This window comes from Alligator mississippiensis, chromosome 3 (genome assembly GCF_030867095.1).
Source record: "Alligator mississippiensis isolate rAllMis1 chromosome 3, rAllMis1, whole genome shotgun sequence".
NCBI lineage: Eukaryota > Metazoa > Chordata > Crocodylia > Alligatoridae > Alligator > Alligator mississippiensis.
Window position 1 is genome coordinate 132,989,505 of NC_081826.1, and position 19,080 is coordinate 133,008,584.

General features: G+C 44.9%; 1 protein-coding gene across 1 annotated transcript; it reads left to right on the forward strand.

The window, feature by feature from the left end:
- Window positions 1-8,360: 8,360 nt before the first annotated feature.
- Window positions 8,361-15,734, forward strand: GCM2 (glial cells missing transcription factor 2). The gene is made up of 5 exons (XM_006277462.1): window positions 8,361-8,459; window positions 11,041-11,293; window positions 11,732-11,844; window positions 14,488-14,613; window positions 14,847-15,734. The coding sequence occupies exons 1-5, from the start codon at window positions 8,361-8,363 to the stop codon at window positions 15,732-15,734; spliced, it is 1,479 nt and encodes a 492-aa protein (XP_006277524.1).
- Window positions 15,735-19,080: the final 3,346 nt, after the last annotated feature.

The following is a 19,080-nucleotide window of genomic DNA, read 5'->3' on the forward strand; positions in this document are numbered from 1 at the left end:
GGAGGCCGGGCCAGGGCGGGGATCCCGGGCCGGCTCCTTTCAAGGCTGCCCGCAGGGCTAGGTGAGCAAGACAGCGATCATGCAATAATCTCCGGAGATTTCAAACGGGGATCCACCCGCCTTCAAAAAGTACTGCTCTCTTCTTCCCTGTGCTTGAAGAAGGGTGCTTGGGCCCGAAAGCTTGTGAAAGAACAATTTTGGGTCACCTTTCCATCAGGATCCAGAAGGACACTTGTTCACCACGGGCACCCCAAGGGAAGACAAAGCCCAACAGTCACAAACTCCTGCAAGACCATTTTAGGCTAGATGTAAGGGGAAAACTTTACTGGTGGACCCCCCAGGGCCTGGAACAGGCTGCCGGCAGTGGTGGTGCAAGCACCTACTCTGGACACTTTCAAGAAACATTTGGATGTGTATCTTGCTGGGATCCTTTGAACGGGTGTTCCCCCAGATCCTGCTGCACACCCCTTATGTACTTATAGGCTGCTACCAACCCTAGCTGACTTCCTGACCCTCAGGCAGGGGGCCGGACCAGATGAATTTACAAGGTCCCTTCCAGCCCTAATGTCTATGAAATTATGAATTTTCCAACTATTGAGCTGGTTGAATAAAAGATATCATATCTCCCCAAAGAGCCTTGTCTGCCCATGTCCTTAGACCACAGTTTCTCAACCTGTGGGGTTACATGAGACACAGGCAGGGGGTACGCAGGTGCCAAAAACCCCTGTAGCAAGGGGGCACCGTCGCTCCCCCCGTTGCCACTGGGCTTGCATCTGGCCACTCACCCTTCACAAGCCAGCCACAGGCTGGAGGAGGGGGAAAGCGGGCACACAGACACCCGCGCACTCCCCGCCAACCCAGCCTCAGGCAGGTAAATTTCTTTCTTTATCCTGCCTGGGCTTTGGTGGGGGAAAGAGGGGCAGATCGAGACCCCCCCACAGTGCAGGAGGGAGTACAGTAGGTGAGGATTGCCCCACAACCCGGCCCACCCAGGACCCTGTTCACCGTGCCCCATTCACCGCGCACAGGAGGGAGCAGGCTGCCGCTGCAGGCTGGGGCTGGGGCAGCACCAGGCTCTTCCCGGTACTCAGGGCAGGCTTTGGTGATGGGAGGGGGGCTACTGCCACCCCAATATTTGGTGTAGCCCTCCCTAACTGCCACCAAATGCTGGGAAAAGCCTGGCACTGCTGCTGGCCCCACCTGTAGCCAGCCTTGGCTCTGGGCAGCTGCAGCAGGTGCTGTTTGCAGCCAGAGCCCAGGCTGGCTACAAACAGCTGCACCAAGCTCTGGAGCCCAGCATCAGCTCTGTGCCGGCAGCAACTACACGCATGCCTCAGAGTGGATAGCGGGGATAGGGCCCAAGGCAGCGCAACCCTCCCCCGCTCTTTGCTCTGAGGTGCGCATGCACCTGCTGGTATGGAGCGGATGCCAGGGCTGCGGAGCCTGGTGCAGTTGTTCGCAGCCTGCCTGCTGCAGCTGCCCAGAGCTCAGGCTGGCTACAGGTAGGGGCCAGCGGCAGCACCGGGCTTTTCTGGGCTGCACTACCTCAGGCCCCACTCCACCGTCCAGTCTGAGCAGCTCTTTGCAGCCTCCCAGCCGCCTGCAGGGAACAGCTCAGGTTCCATGGCTGGCATCAGCTGCCTAGAGCCCAGGCTGGCAGTGCCAAGCAAAATGGCCTCGCATGCCATGCTTGGCACGCATGCCAGGGGTTGCCAACCCTTGCCCTACAGACTTACTTCGCCATGCTGCGGGTCTCCACTTCTCCCCAATGACCCCAGCCACTGCTGCAGTGGCCCTGGAAGCAGCCGTCACCACCTGCCTGCACCACAGCACAGTGCAGCCCAGGGGCTGGGGTGAATGGGGACAAGAGGAGCCTCGGAGCTGATTGCATAACAGTGAATTTACCTCGCGTATAACGAATTTGGGGGGTAAAAAGGGTCATTGCATAAGAGCAAAAATAGATTTTTTCACAAGAAAATGTGAAAGTTTGAAAAAATCAAGTGCTGCTATGAAATTGTACTCTGCGCTCCCTAAATGGGCTCTACAAGCTTCATTTGAAATCGTACACATGGTGGCAAAAACAAAGAAACCACATACCATTGCTGAGAACCTTGTCGTTCCTGCTGCTATTAAAATTGCTGAAATCATGTTTGGCAAAACAGAAGGAGATAAAATTAAAACCATCCCACATTCAAATAACACCATGACAAGAAGAACTGATGATGTGGCAGAAGACATAATTAAACAAATTTCAGAAAAAATCATCCAGAAAAAAAGTTTGCTTTACAGATTGATGAATCTACAGATGTGTCCAACTACGCACAATTGATTATGTTTGTCAGCTACACTGATGATGAAGACAAGCAAGGAATACAGGAACAAATATATGTCTGCAAACAATTGGACACAAAAACAATAGGAGAGGACATTTTTAAGATCTTAAATGAGCACATTGTAAAAAATGGATTGTCATGGGACTGGTGTATGTCTGTGGGCACAGACAGCAGCAGCAATGGTAGGTCAATGAAGTGGTCTTGTTGCTTGCTTAAAAGCTATAAATCCTTCAATCAAGTGGAACCATTGTATTATCCATAGACAGGCATTGGCTGGAAAGCAACTGAATGAAGATTTAAACTGGGTGCTAGGAACAGCCGTGAAAACAGTAAACTTCATAAAAGTGGAGGCTCTGAATTCACATCTTTTCCGATCGCTGTGCCATGACATGGGATCTGAACATACTACTGCTCTTCTTCACACTGAAGTTTGGTGGTTGTCACGTGGAAGGTTGTTGAATCACCTGTTCAAGTTGAGATATGAAGTTACGGTCTCTCTCAGAGATATGAAATCTGAATTCTTACAGCATTTTGAAGATGAAGTATGGATTTGCATATTACCCTATCTTTGTGATGTTAGTGATAAAATCAATTACTTGAACCTTCAGCTACAAGGATACAACACAAATATATTTACCTTGCAAGAAAGTATATATATGTATACTTAAAATATAAAAGTAAGAGCTTTTAGAAAAAAGTTGAGGTTCTAGAAAAATCGAGCTTTACCTGGAAATTTTGTTTAATTTCCACAGCTCTCAGATTTCTTTGAAGAAAATGAAATCCCTCTAAATGAAAGTGTGAAAGAAAATATTAAAGAACACTTGGTAAATTTGGAGTCAAACTTTGAACATTATTTCCCTAATGTTTAAGAGTATGAAGATCCACAGAAACTGTGGATTTTGAATCCATTTAATGACAGCGCTATTGAACAAGCAGGGATTCTGGAAAGCATGAAGGAAAAACTTTTTCGGCTTTCAATGGACGGTATGTTGCAGAGGATGCAAAGCATGGGACTGGGTAACATCCCTGCATTTTGGCAGAAAATGAAATGGGAATATCCACACCTAAGGAACGTGGCTCTCACACAGCTTCTCCCATTTGCCTCAACATATTTGTGTGAAACCAGTTTCTCACACTTGACTGGGCTAAAAAGTAAAATAAGAAATCATTTGTGCCGGGAAAATGATCTGATAGTAGCAATAAGTATTTAAAAAATGAGATTTGGAATGCTTATATCATCCAAACAGGCCCAGGTTTCTCATTAAATCCAGCTCTTACAAGAACTCATTTTTTATGTTATTTTGTTAAAACTAGCAAAAAGTCCAATCCAGTCCCTGATTTGTGGAACAATTCTAGAGGGAGAGTATCAGTTCCAGTCACAAAGATACCCCTGGGGAGGAGGCTCTTCTCAGCCAAACTGGCTGACCTGCTCCACCGGGCTTTAAACTAAGCCCGCTGGGGGATGGGGGGACTACCGCCACTGCTGGCCCACTGAACAACCCTTGCAAAGCCAACAGGCCAAGGCACTTAAGGGAGCCCACCCCTGCCTCAGCCCTGGTACAATCTGTGGGCAAGGCAAGAGCCTTGCCTGCCTGTACACAAATGCCAGGAGCTTGGGGAATAAGCAGGAGGAACTCGTCCTCCTGCTTAACACAAATAATTACAACGTCATAGGGATAACGGAGACCTGGTGGGACTCCACCCATGACTGGACCATGGGAATAGATGGCTATACCCTGTACAGGAGAGATCAAGTAGATAAAAGGGGCGGGGGTGTAGCTCTCTATGTTAAGGGAAGCTATGCGTCCCTGCAAGCTGATATTGGCGACCAGGGTGGGCAACTGGAGACCCTCTGGGTTAAAATCCGTGGGGAACACGGCACAGGGGACACAACGGTGGGAGTCTACTACAGACCTCTCACCCAAAGTCAAGAGTTTGACCTGGAATTCACCCGGGAACTGGCTGAGGCCATATGCTCCAGGACCACGGTTGTCATGGGTGACTTCAATTACCCAGACATCTTGTGGGAGGAGCACTCAGCAAAATCTGAGCGATCATGAAGCTTCCTATCGTGTGTGGATGACCTCTATCTGACTCAAGAAGTCTACGGGCCAATGAGAGCTAAAGCGCTGCTCGACCTGGTACTGGCTGCTGGGGATGACCTAACTGGTGACCTAGTGATTGATGGGAAGCTGGGTGACAGCGGCCACGAGCTGATCACCTTCACCATCTACCAGAAAGCTGGCAAGTCAGTCAGCAACACGGAAGTCCTTGACTTCAGGAAAGCTGATTTTGACAAGCTCAGGAGGCTTGTCAGTGAGGCCCTAAGGGACCACGACCCCAGGGGGAGGGGAGTTCAGGATGAGTGGTTGCTCCTCAAGGGAGCGATCCTCAATGCACAAGCTAATTCTATTCCATCTTGGAGGAAAGGCAGCAAGAGGGCACAGCAGTCTCACTCCCCCCCACCCCCCACCCCCTTGCTCTCCAGGGATCTAGCAGGCCTCCTGAAGCTAAAAAGAAAGGCCTACAAAGGATGGAGGATGGGATTCACCTCCAAGAAGGAATGCACTGCACTGGTCCAGTCCTGCAGGGAGCAAACCAGGAAAGCCAAGGCTACAACTGAACTCCAACTAGCTTCGAGCATCAAGGACAATAAAAAGTGGGGAGCTGGAGGAAAAGCAAGGGCAACATTGGACTGTTGCTGAACCAGATGGGACAACTGACAACTGACACCCAGGAAAAAGCCAACCTATTAAATGGGTACTTTGCGTCGGTCTTTCATCAGTCCCATGGGATGCCCATGCCCACTACAGGACAGGGAGGTCCGGGTGAGGGAGATCCCCTGCCCTCTGTCAATGCTGACCTCGTGAAGGAACATCTTAAGAGGCTGGATACCTTCAAGTCAGCCGGCCCTGACAATCTACACCCCAGGGTACTCAAGGAGCTGGCAAGCATCATAGCCCAGCCCCTGGCATGGATCTTTGAGAACTCCTTGCACTCTGGTGAAGTGCCTGAAGACTGGAAGAAGGCCGATGTGGTGCCTATCTTCAAGAAAGGGAGGAAAGTGGATCTGGCAAACTACAGGCCCATCAGCCTGACTTCTATTCTGGGGAAGATCTTAGAAAAGTTTATTAAAGAGGCCATCCTTAATGGACTGGCCGACACCAACATCGTGAAGGATAGCCAGCACGGGTTTGTTGAGGGTAGGTCTTGCTTGACCAATCTCATTTCCTTTTATGACCAGGTGACCTATCACCTGGACAAAGGAGAAGAGATTGATGTCATCTATCTTGACTTCAAAAAAGCCTTCAATCTGGTATCCCATGATCACCTCTTGGCAAAACTGGCCAATTGTGGCCTTGGGTCCACCATGATCCGCTGGCTAGGGAATTGGCTCCGTGGTCGGACCCAGAGGGTGGTAATTGAGGGAAGTCAATCGTCATGGTGCCCTGTGACCAGTGGGGTCCCCCAAGGCTCTGTCCTTGGACCCATATTGTTCAACATCTTCATTAATGATGTGGACATTGGAGTCAGAAGTGGACTGGCCAAGTTTGCCGATGACACCAAACTTTGGGGCAAAGCAGCCACACCTGAAGACAGGAGGGAGATCCAGGCTGACCTGGACAGGCTCAGAAAATGGGCGGATGAGAACCTGATGGTGTTTAACACTGAAAAATGCAAGGTTCTCCACCTTGGGAGGAAAAACCTGCAGCATCCTTATAGCTTGGCAGTGCTATGCTGGTTAGTACTATGGAAGAAAGAGACTTGGGGGTCATGATTGACCACAAGATGAAAATGAGCCTGCAATGCAATGTTGCAGCTAGTAAAGTGACCAAAACACTGGCTTGCATCCATAGATGCTTCTCAAGCAAATCCCGGGACGTCATTCTCCTGTTGTACTTGACCTTGGTGAGGCCGCAGCTGGAGTACTGCGTCCAGTTTTGGGCCCCACAATTCAAAAAGGATGCAGAGAAGCTTGAGAGAGTCCAGAGAAGAGCCACACGCATGATCAGAGGTCAGGAAAACAGAGAGATTCAGTTCCCCAATTAAGGGCTTCAAAAACAAGCCTCCTGGGCTGGCAGGAGAATTTTGCCTGAGTAAAGACTGCAGGGGGCACTAGCCACACAGAAGCAAGACATCAGGGCTTGATTCCTCCCAGCAACCTTGAGGTGCAGCAGCTACAAAATCTATCAACTGGATGAGGAGGAGAGGGGGAAGAATATTGCACTGAATGTGATGTGTCATCAGTGGCTGCTTTGTCAAACCAGGGTTATCATAGTCACAGGGAAGTAGCAGGACCTGCAAGTCTAACACCAGTCTTTACAGCCATGAGAGAAAATGCACCTCCAGTCAATAGAACAGCTGCAATATCCACACCACAGTCACTGATGAACAGATGCCATCAGAGATGTTGGGCTGGAAGGGACCTCCAGAGGTCACCTAGTCCAACCCTCTGCCTGAGGCAGGATCATCTCTAGCAAAACTATCCCATATAACCATCATCTAAACCAGTGGTTATTAATGTTTTTTGTGCCAGGACTCATTTGTAAACATAGATGGCCAGTCCAACCCAGTGCCCTTTGCTTCTGACTTACTGCCCCCCAGGTCCCAGCCACCCAGTGTGTTGGGTAGGTGGGCAAGCAGCCCCTTGCAGACTGGACCTCTGCCCGCCTGCAAGGGAAAAGCCAGGTTTCCCACAGTTTTCTCCTTTTAAGGAGAATCCATTTTTAAAAGTTTGTTGTCCCATGTTTAAACTTTGCTTTCATATATTCTTGCCACCCACTTTTGGGTCACGACCCACGGGCGGAGAAACACTGATCTAAACTCTACATGAGACTGCCCTCAACCCTGACACAACTGGTTTGAACTCATCCGCTGCTGGGATGGGTGGGTGGACCCAAACAGCCGCACATTTCGCCTGTGTCCATGCTACTGCGGGCTTTCACCGACTTGCTGCAGGCTGGGCTAAACACAGCCAGGTGGAGCGGCGGCCAGCGGAGAGGAAAGCCCTTGAGCTGAATAGGTTTCCGGAGGGGTGGGAAAAGCAGCAGGTATTTTACTAACTCGCAAGGGAAAAAGAAGGGGAAGTCTGTGCAGCACCGAGCACAGCCTCCTACTCCCCCCAAAGGCTCGGGATGCTGTTGAATGCAAGCGGGGAAGGGGCGGTGAAGGCAACGATTGCTCCGGGCAGCCGTGTGTGTGGCCGGCCAGGGCAGGGGCAGAGCTGGCCCGTGGCACCCCGCAGCCACGTGGCTGGCTAGGACTCAGGCAGCCCTCGCTTGCGGATCTATCCCATGCAGCTCCGTGGAGCTGGCACCTCTGCGATGTCCCCGTGCCTTTCGAGCGGGCCCAGCACAAGGGGGTGCAGGGCGCTGGGGGTGTTTCTTACCCAGTCTCGCTGGGCACTGGAGCGGATTGAAAAGGACCGGGGAGGAGATGCTCTTCCTGGGGCCACAAGGCTGGCGAAGTGTCATCGACTCCCCGTGAGAAATGCACGATTAGGGCTTCCACCAGGAGACGTGGGGAAGAGGCTGCTCTGACCGGGATCGTCCCCAGCCCTGCTCCCAGCAGTCACAAGCGGGGGCAAGGAGGGGAAGGCAGAAATGAGCATCTAGCTTCAGGGAAGGGCAGCAGCCACCGGCCCTCCAAAGTCCCAGAGACTCGCTGAGAGATCCCTGCCCTACTGCAGGGCCCCCGACCCTTAGGGCCCTACGGACGGCATCCAAGCGCCCTGCTGTCCCTGCTCCCCGCGCTCCTTGTACTTGGTGCAGGGAAGGGAGGAGCCGGCCTGAAGCTTCCCCTCCACCCCAGCCCACGCCCCCAGCCCTCCCCGTCCACCTGCGTTTAACAGGCCTGAGATCAGGGCCAGGGGGGAGGGATCAGGACGGGCAAAGCCGAGAGCCCGGCTTTCTCGGGCAGCGCCGAGCCCTTCAGCACCGCCGTGCCGGACAGGGGCAAGGGCCCCGCGCTGTGCCTGAGCATCGCTTGCCCTCTGCTTCCCCCTCCCCTTTGGGGCCCAGGGCCAGCATGGCCAAAGCCCTGACCGAGCCCTTCAAGGACCTGGACTGTGTCTGCTCCTATGGCATGAAGTTAACCTGGGACATCAATGACCCCAAGCTGCCGCAGGTAGGAACTGAAAGCGGGTGGGGGGAAGGCTGCATTTATCCCCAGCCAGCCCTGAACCAAAGAGGGGTGGGTAGATCTGTGCTTCCCAGTCTTATAGCAGACTTGTAGCAAAGGGGGAAGCGAGCAAAGGGAGATTAAAAAAAAAAACACACTCACAAAAAATCCCACAAACAAGCCAGGGCTCATCTGAGACTGGGAGACAGCTGTGTAGTGGTGCGTAGTGTGCTGCAGTTTCATTCACAGTAGATGGAACATGTGTCTGCCTCCCAAGGGCTGATGCGATATGTTTGACCAGTTTGGTGATCGCCTTAAAGATCAGTCTAACTCCTCCTCTAACAAATTACTCTAACACCACCTGATAACAAATTACTGCGGTAATCAGGCTCCAAGAGCAAGGTTGAAGATTGGGCTAACACCTCCTCTCTAACAAATTGCTGGGATTATTACTTGGACCCTGGACGCTGAGCTAAACACACGCCAGGTGGATGGGAGTCGAAGAGCAAGGTGGTGCCTGGTAATAACCTCAGTAATTTGTTATGGAGGAGAAGGGGTGAAATCCTGGGTTCACTGAAATCAGAGGCAAACCTCCCACCTAGAAGACTTCAGTGGGACTGGGGGTGTGATGTAAGATAGAAGAGAACAATGCTCAGGCTTACAGTATTGTGGTCTGGGTTTACTTGGAAGTGCAAACATTGATGTTCTCCAATGTTCTCCAATGGCACTTACAGTGCAAAGCTAGTTCTAACCTCCTCTCCAGATCCCTAGTGTGTTCAGGACTCGGTCTCTAACTACCTGGCTTGACTTTCGAGTTACTCAGGCAGTCTTAGCACTTTGGTGTAAGCAGACGAAATCCATATTTCTCAACTTTGCTAAAGCACAATAACTGCAGGAAGAAAGGTCATGTATTGAAGAGCTAGTGCTCAGACGCTCAAAGATACTTAGACATCCCCCAGCCACCCACAAATTCCATTGACTTCCTTATGGTTTGGAATGACTGTTTCAGCATTGGTTTCTGTAAATGTGAGCAGTTATGTTAAGTAAGACACTGTTCCACTCTCAAATGTAATGGCAAGGATCTGGCTGAAATCTAACATGGTTTATGGAACAGTTAGTAACCAAAAAGCAGACAAGAGAGATAATCTGAACAGCTCTGATGAATCATGTGTCAAGTCCAGTGTTTGAACATTTTCCCCCTTCCTAACGATAAGCTGCTTTTGGCAGGTGCTGCTAGAATTCAACACATTTAAAATGGTTTAATGTCTTGTTAAATAGATTTTAATATTGACTAGATCACCAAATAGATATTTTTGTTAGTTTAACCCAGAAAGGTTGTTTTGTTTTTACTTAACTTTTTTTTTACTCATAATTATTCTGTAATTATTTGGACTTTCCTCCTGTAAATCCTAATAGATAGGCTCAATTTTATGTATGCCAGTAGCTTGGTTTCACTGAGAACTCATATGCATGACAGCTTGATTAGTATTTTATTTCTCTTTGTTAATGATATAAATCAAATGATTTAAAAATCTCAACCTTTTTTGTACTTATACTATGGTAGACAAATTTTTAAAGTAGGTGATAACATTCCAATTATAAAATATCCCTCTTTTAAATGACTTTGAGTATATTCTTGCGTTACACAGGATGTACACATTTCAACCAGTCAATATAGTTTTGATGGAAGGTCTGTTCAAGACTTGTTATAAAAAATAATAATATCCAGCGTCAAGAAATCATTTTAAGAGATAGTCACAAAATTAAGGCATCTACTCAATCTATAAATCCACATTCCTGCAATTAAGACAGAGTAAAAGGCGGAGAGATGGATTCTATTGACACTTGTGCATCAACAACAGAATTGTCATTAACGTCTAGGTGTAGGGACAGTCTGTTACAACTCTATAGCATTATTGCATAGGTATCAGTGACCAAAGAAATATTTATTACGGGGGATGATGCATAGGAGGAAAGGAGCCCACCTGATTCTCACATCTAAGGTTCAACTTACAGGATTGACACAAAAAAAGGCTTCTTGTATGGGAATGGAACACATTTGATCTGCAATCATGAAGACATACAATGTAGAAGGTCAGAATGGCATTTTTACAGAGGTAGTACAAGAGTAATTTGGCTGTGATGGTCCAGAAATTATGCGGGAGGCAAAGATTTCTTAGACCAGCTCCATAGTTGGGGTAAAGTTAGATAAGCATTCGAATGCAAGCCATTCTTCATCAGGTGAGACCTGCATTTGAAAAGCTTGCATTCAAAGACTTATCTAACTTTATCCCAACTACAGAGTTGGTCCAGTAAAAGATATTTCCCTAGGAAATCCTTGCCTCTAGCATTTTGAGAGAGGAGCATTTCAGAATAGACCTATACTTTAACTACTGTAGTAGTTCTTGGTGGTTCTAAGTTTACAGCTGTTCTCTATTGTTTCATGCCACAGGCTGCAAAGGCTGTCCTGATTAGTGTACATAGAGATGCTCTGTTAATTATATTCTCACTTCTTACCACTCTCCTGTGTCCCCCTTTCTTGCTGTTGTCCCTCCCTGGCAACCCCACTTCTGTGATTTCTGTGCAGGAGCCCAAGCACTTTGACAGTTTCCAGGAATGGCCAGATGGATATGTGCGGTTCATCTACTCCAGTGAGGAGAAGAATGCACAGAGACATCTCAGTGGTTGGGCCATGCGCAACACCAACAACCACAACTGTCAGATCCTCAAGAAGTCCTGTCTTGGTGTGGTGGTTTGTTCCAGAAGCTGCACCCCGCCGAGCGGCACCAGACTTCAACTTCGTCCTGCCATCTGTGACAAAGCTCGCCAGAAGCAACAAAGTAAGAGAAGTTTGAGGGGCAAAACCCTACACAGGTCTTCTTAACTGGCCTTGAGTTCAAGTCCAGGTGAATCTCACATCCCCAACACAGGCACAGTTGCTTCATCCTACTCTTACTACTAGTGATTAGAGCAGCAGTAAAGACAGTGTACAGTATAGGTAGTTCCAAATGTCAGAAATGTTTGTGCTTCCAGGTAGTCCATAGAGATGGGCTGACATAATAGATTTTAGTTCTAGATATAAACAACCATGAAGTCATATCAAGTCATATCATTCATATCAGGTGTTGCTATCTGGTCCACACATACTATATTATTCAGCTATGCTTTTTATCTTACATTATCTTTTTGGTGCAAAATACATGAAGTTAGGATTTATTTATTAATCCAATTAGGTTCTAAGTGGGTTTCTTCAATAATCTCCTCATTCGATTTTGCAGAGAAAGTCTGTCCAAACTGTAATGCAGCTCTAGAACTGATTCCTTGCCGAGGACACAGTGGCTATCCAGTCACTAACTTCTGGAGGCTAGATGGCATGGCAATATTTTTCCAGGTAAAACATAAATTTACTTTGGGGGAAGAACCACCTTTTCGGGTCCTTTTCTGGCTCCTAAATATTACCATAATGCAAATATTAACTAAAATAATATCTACCTTTCTTGGTCAAATGCTTTGAGCTCTATGGATGAAAAGCACTATTTAAGGGCAAAGTACCAATATTATTATTATGACTATGGAAGCATAAAACAGTTTTGTTGATTATGATATACAATTGTAAATGCTAAGCATGCTCAGTACACTGTTGCATTTCTCACAAATTAACTTAATTTAAGGGCTAACTCTGTAGTCCTTGCACTTGTATAACTTCCTGTGCTTTTAATGGCACCAACCCAATATTCTTTACAAAAGAAATTCTCCAGCTGAATTTGATGAGTGTTTTTCTTATATAAGTATGAAATTAAAAAAAGGGAGAACTGCCTTCACAAGAACCATGATTAGGATTAAGTGTATACCCTGTGGTTTGATCTAAGCCTTTTAAAACAACTTTCTTTGAATTGATCCTATGAAGAAATAAATATCAGAGATCTGAAATATCAGAGAAATTTCCAAGTTGTGTGGGAAATTCTGACATTTTGAAATTTGAAACATTTTTGGAAATTCTTATGAAGCAATTTTTTAAAATCCATTTTGAACTTCTTGTTTTTCAAAAAATATTTTATTTTAATATTATTTTATTTACATTATTTTATTACATATCAATGCAAAATGTGATGTACTGACTGAATATTGCATCATATTATGGACTAACTACTGATACTAACTTGTCATATCATAATATGGCCAATTATTTCATTTATAGTCATATAGTATTCTTAACTTATTAGAACAAAAGCTACTTTAATAGTAAATATTAATCTTATTTTCTTGCTCAATGTCAAAATGTTTCCTTATAACAAGAAATAAACTTTGAACAATAAAATTCTAACACAAAATCAAAATGTACAGTGTCTACCAACAAAGTGGATATTTTTAATTTGAAAACTATGAACATTAACACAGTAGAATTATTTTGTCCTATACAAGAACCTGTCATTTTAGCAGACAAGATTTCTTTTTTATAGCTAGGATGCCAGGGCACGTTGGGGCTGTATAAGTTTCTACAAGTCATACAAGTGGCAAGAATCTTTTTGCATGATATCTTTTATTGGACAAACTGTATTGCTGGGATAAAGTTTAGAAAAGCTTTCAAATGCTTTCAAAAGCTTTTGAAGCATTCTTCTTTATGTCTTATAAGCATTTATGTATGCTAGTAGTCCTACTGACTTTAAAAAGGATGGAGTCTAAAAAGGAGACAAATCACAAACAGGTAGGAATAAGTGATGAGGGTTTTGAATACAACCAGAGTACTTTAAAGAGATGAGCATCCCTAAATGACTTCCCACAGAATGCATTTCAGTTTGGTTAGGAAGAGCTGCTTTAAAAAGTAAAGAATGTTTGTCATTCAGAACTGTGCAATCTATTTGAAGCCCTTTTATGCCATTTTAATGGTTGTTATACTAAGGCTAAGCTAAGATCCTGAATTTCAGAATACCAACTAAAAGGAAGCTTTTACTTTTTCCTCTCAAATCCACCCTGTCTGCACTCTTTATTCTCCCTGACAACTCAGCCCACAGCTTTGGGGTCTTCTTTGACTCCTCTCTGCCTTTGCATTCTTATCCATGTGCAACTCCTGTTACTTCACCCTTCACTGTATCTGTAATCTTTGACCTCTTGTCTTCATCCAAACAGGTAAATCACTGGTCCATGCTATGGTCATCTCCTCCCTTGACACTTCAGCTTTCTCTTCAACCTTATGGTTACTAACTTTCTTTCCAATTCTCTTATAATGTGGTTGCCAAAATCATTAATGTCCCTATCACTGCAGCCAGGTTACTCCCTTTTTATAGTTATCTCATTGGCTCCCCATGGTGTTGCCCATCAAGTACAAACTCCACTCCCCTTCATCACATAGCTCCTGTCTACTGTGTTGCTGAGCTCATCACTTTTTGTGTTCCTTTCCAGCTGCCCCTCTGAGCTAAAAATGCCAGCCTGGGTAAGCCCTGTGTCACCTCCTCCTTCTCCAAACATTGTCGTGCTTTCTTCTGTACTGCCCTTTCAAAACCTGTGCTACAGTCTTCATCCCTACCTCACCTGGTTCACATCTACAAATGTAGTTACAAAAGCATAACAGGGTAGCTTTGCACCTTGGACAGTAGTGGCACAGGGTAGCGGCAGCCACCTTTCTGCCAGTGATGTTGGCATGGCCAGCTGTCAGCTGTGGAAGTGGCTATTTTTGGGCCTCCCTGTAAAAGCAGTGTCCAGGGCTGATATCCCTATATGGCACAGCTTAAAAAAATTACTGTGTTTATCCACTAATTAAAAAAAAAGAAATACACACCCACTCAAAACACATGACCTATGACGCATTTGTGTGCTTGCCAGAGTGAACATGTCATCACATCTCCATAATCAAGGTTCTTCCGTTTCTTTGCTCTTTCTGGTCTGCAAGGTCTGTCATTTACACTAAGCTGTTTGGTGCAGGCTGGTGCACAACACTTAGCAGCCTCGTGGGTGATATAAAATAACAACACAGCAAGTTACATGATTATTCGTGTCGTTAAATAACCAAGTTTCACATGTGTTAACACTACTTCAGGCCAAAGGATTCCATGACCACTCTCGGCCAGAGAGTAAATCAGAGGCAGAAGTAAGGAGAAGTGCTGTGAAAAAACAAACATCCTCCTCCCACCTTCCCCAGAAAAAGAGGCTTCTGGACTCCGAGGTAAATCTAGGCGGGTTGGAAAAGATGAACCATGAACAGGGAATCACAGGATATTGTGCATGTCATGAGACACTGCACCTCTTCAGCTAGCTGTCATGGGTAGGGGAGGTTAAAGCAGGAGAGAAGGCATATCACAAGTATGTATATATCAGTGTTGGGGATACGTGCACTAGCACATACACTTGCAGCATTTTCTTCCAGATCTTAAAGGTCTGTTTTCATATTCTTTTCAGGCAGGATGGTACCATGACAGCAGTGGCCATTTCAACAATATCCATCATTTGCCATGTAAGGAAGGCCCAGAGAGATTCAGTATCGTTACAGATACCAGCTTCCCTATTGCAACTCAGTCTTACTCTTCATTTCAAAATACAGACCCTTACAAAGTTACTCATGACTCAATTAGCTTTCAAGGGGATGTGGTGTCACCCTACCAAAAGTGTCCTAACCCAAGGATCTTTGTGCCTCGGCCTTGTGGCTATGAATTTGGAGTTCCTGCCTACATAAGTTCTAGCTCCTATCCAACACTTTACAAAGATTTGACAAATACCCCAGATGATACTGACCACGTGAACTTGAATGGATCTCAACATACTGGTTATTCTTTGACCACGCATGACAAAAATTTTGATAACACTGACAGACATCACGGACTGAAACAGATGATGGGGAAAACTGGTTACGGAGACAGGAGTGACTACGGACAGATTCAAGCAAACACTAATCATCCTTATTATAGCGGGGAGTATCCTTGCAGATATGGTAGCAATTCCACTCCATCAACCCCAGCTTTACAAACTGTTATCACTACAACCACAAAAGTATCCTACCAGGCCTACAAGCCCTCAGTAGTGAAGTACAGTGATAACATGTGTGATGTAAAAAATCTTCAGAATTGCAGCCACGTGGCAGAGAACCTTTCAGGAACTGTTTACCCAGGGATAAAGATACAAGAAGACTGTGGTGGTCTCAAATCGGCTTTGCTTTGCCAGCACGATACGATTCCCACAAAGCCAGAAAGAGCGGAGACTATGGATACCTATCGGTATGGGCCAACCCTGGCAAACAATTACCCTGAGCATGAAGGACAGCTATTAAGATTTGAAGGTGGTGAATACTAACTAAACCCACATATTCTAACACAAACCTTTGGCATGCTGAACCCTCTTGAATAGGAGTTTGAGGAGCAGAGAGCAAGCAGTGCATTAAGACTATTTACTTATTCCCTGATGATGCTTTTGCAGGAATCTGGTGACTGTCTCAAGTCCTCTCTATACAAAGTTCAAAGCAGTCCTTATCTAATACAGCATAATACAATACATAACATAGGCCCACACTGAATAGGGGTAGGGCAGGGGTTATGGCAGTGATTCTCAACCAGGGTGTTATGGCATCCTTCGGAGTCTTAAGATCCTTTCAAGGGTGCCATGGGGTGCTGCACAATGTTAGCACTGTTAGGGGTGCAAGCATGATTCACAAGATAAAGCTAAAGTTTTCACATAGAAATCCAGAGTATTAAAAACATTCTGACTTGTGATCTTTTTTACTTCTTTGTAACAGAAGAATTGCTCTACTGCTTTTCTGTTATTAAGAAAATGAGGGAAAATCAAGAGCTGGTATTTTCCTAAGGGTGCCTCAGATCTAAGAAGGTTGAGAACCACTAGTTTGTGATCTCCCTGAATAGAGGGGCTTAATCAGTCTCTCTTCCCAACTACTAAATAATTTTCAAGGTGGGGTGCACCACCTGTAATTAATAATCTTCAGGTAATTAAAATATAAGTGGATAAGGCCTGGAAAGCAGCTGGTGGCTAGAGTCACTCTTCAGTATCTTTGTGCATTTAGTAAGTAGGAAACACTAGTTAGGTTTCTCTGAAGCAAGAAAAGGAAAGCAGGTTCTCTAAAATTTATTCTTGCCTTCTTTCCTGTGTCAAGCCTACAGGCTGCCTCTGATCTTCCCGTAGGGAAGAACAATTTAGCTACAGCCATGGTAACTGGGATCAACAGTTGATCCACAGGTTGATACTTTACATAGGACAGGAAGACTTTATTATTTTGAGTTAAATATGGTTTTCCCAATGGATCCCACAAATGTGTCTTTCTTCCTGACTTCTGCTGGGGCCAGCTAGCACTGTGCTCTTGTAATATCTGCACAAATGATTTTGAAAAACCATTTACAATGAGACTCATCCCAGTCTAGACTGGCCTGGGCAAGGCACCACAAATACATGACCTCCAGGTAACATTATAATCAATCATTACATTTAAGAATAACAATACATATCATCATAAACATGTTATCCCCACCCACACTTTCCCTGCACTCGGTTCCTCAAAAATGCAGTTGATTGAAACTTCCTTTTTTCCATGGCACATCTACTCCCTGAGAGATCACTTCTCTCTTTGGGATCATAGCCTCACATGACAGCTATGTTCTACTGCAGAGTGAAGTAAGTCAACCAACCAGGGAAGTCATGTGAGGGCAGGTAGCACAACTTTCACAGGATTGAGAATGAAATAAGGGATTGACTCCAAGCCCCAGATCCTATAAATTAATCAAACAATTTCTCCTATACATTTGTTACTACAAATTCTGTTCTTAAATATTTTAGGAATAATTTACTAATGTAATGTGGGATCCACCAGTACTGAGAGAGTTAAGCATAATCTTAACACAAAGAATCTTAACATAGTTTGGTTGAACCCAATTTGAATTCTAATACAGACACAGGTCATTAATTTACACCTCTTACCAAGTGTCTCTCAAAGGGCAATTTTTTAAGAGAGAAGTATTTTGAAAAATCCTTTTTTGTGTACATTTTGCTATTTTTGTGTACATTATGTCTAGATATTCAGAAATATTCTGTGCTATAAACAAATGCAAGGAGGTGGGTATAACAAAAAAATATGGAAACTGGTTTGACCAGTTGCCTTACTGGCTTCATCATGTATAAAAATATATGTTGCAAATTCTGCAATCAAACAAGTAATCAGAAACCTTAGTTAGAAAATGGGATGCACTGTATACTAGTTTCTTAAAGTATCCATTTTTCTTAAGTCTATTTTGTGTTGTATTTTTAATAAAATCTGAGGTTTTCCAAATGAAGCATCAAAATTAAGTTTCTAAATCAATATTTGGGCACTTTGATTACCCAGCAGCTTCCACTGGTTTCAATGCTGGATGTGAACACTCTGAACATCATAACATTAAATTATATCCATGATGTTCAAAAGCAACTAAAGGAATTAGTACCCAACTTCTACTAGATCTAAGTGAGAGGTGTTGATCTAACTTCGTTCTTTGAAAATTGCAGACTAAGCCACATGGATTTAGGAGCTTGACTTTAGGCACTTGCTTTAAAAATTCTTGGCCATTGTACATTTGATGTCCTTCCATCAGGCAAAAAACCTGGTTTGGATACCAATATATATCCCAGTCAAATGAAATAAATGTGTCACTCTCACAGAAAGACTTGTTCCAAAGTATTGTACTATTGGAATATACAACAATGAATTTGCTTTACTAGTGTGGGGCTTCTCACTTCCACAACTCATAGACATGGAATCATTTGAGATTTGGAATTAAACCAGAGGGTGACACTTTGAATTAACTTAATACCAGAAAAAAAAGAATCAACCTTCCAGCTTCCCAGCTAACCATTGGCAGCTAAAAAGAGTCTCAAGAATCCAATACACTCCAGAGAGGAACTGGGTGTGTTGCTGGAAGAGAACATCTGCAGCAGAGGATCAGCTGGGGAAAGATTCTCCCAGCACTAATGCTCTCTCTGTCCTTCAGTGGGGTTTCTTAGGCAGGACAGACTCCCCACTCACATCCTCTGAAGAAGGAAGTGGATCCTTCTTTCTCCATCTTTTTTAGAAAAAATAAAACAGGATCACCTAGAAATTATCCACAAACACATGGACTGTTATAGAGAGCAAAAGCCTGCCAATGGGATGTTTTTAAACAGCCTCAAGAATTCTGTTTCAGGGATGAAATTTTGCCTTGAAGTGTATAGAGGGTTTTAGTAACATGAATAAAGAGGTTACAATTTTATTTTGGTTCCTGCAGCATTTTTTATGAGGTTACCTAGCCTTCTGCTTTTTGCAGGCAGGCTTTGCTTCTCAAGGAGTCCCTCGGCTAGTCCTCAAGTAACACAGTCCTTAGGTGACAAACAAACCACCAAATTAGCAAACAAAAGAAAATCCCCCTGCCCTGTCCCAGGCACAGAAGGATGAGCCTTTTGGCTCTGGCCCCCTTCTTGTAGCAAGCAGTTACATTCACAGCATACTTCTTCCTTTCTTGTTTACTCTTCTGGGAGTTTTTTTAACCTCCTAGAACAGTGGCTTTCAGTATCTTTTCATTTGTGGACCCCTAATAAATTTTGAATGGAGGTGCTGTGTACTTTGAATTGTAAATGAAATCACATACTTTTGATTGATCATAGTCATCTTTTGTAGACTCCTTAGACA

Excerpts from the sequence above, each read along its gene's own strand:
- GCM2 (XM_006277462.1), top strand. The coding sequence starts at position 8,361 with ATGGCCAAAGCCCTGACCGAGCCCTTCAAGGACCTGGACTGTGTCTGC. Across the intron at positions 8,460-11,040 it reads ATGACCCCAAGCTGCCGCAG|GAGCCCAAGCACTTTGACAG; the intron begins GTAGGAACTGAA and ends ATTTCTGTGCAG. Across the intron at positions 14,614-14,846 it reads AGAGGCTTCTGGACTCCGAG|GCAGGATGGTACCATGACAG; the intron begins GTAAATCTAGGC and ends TATTCTTTTCAG.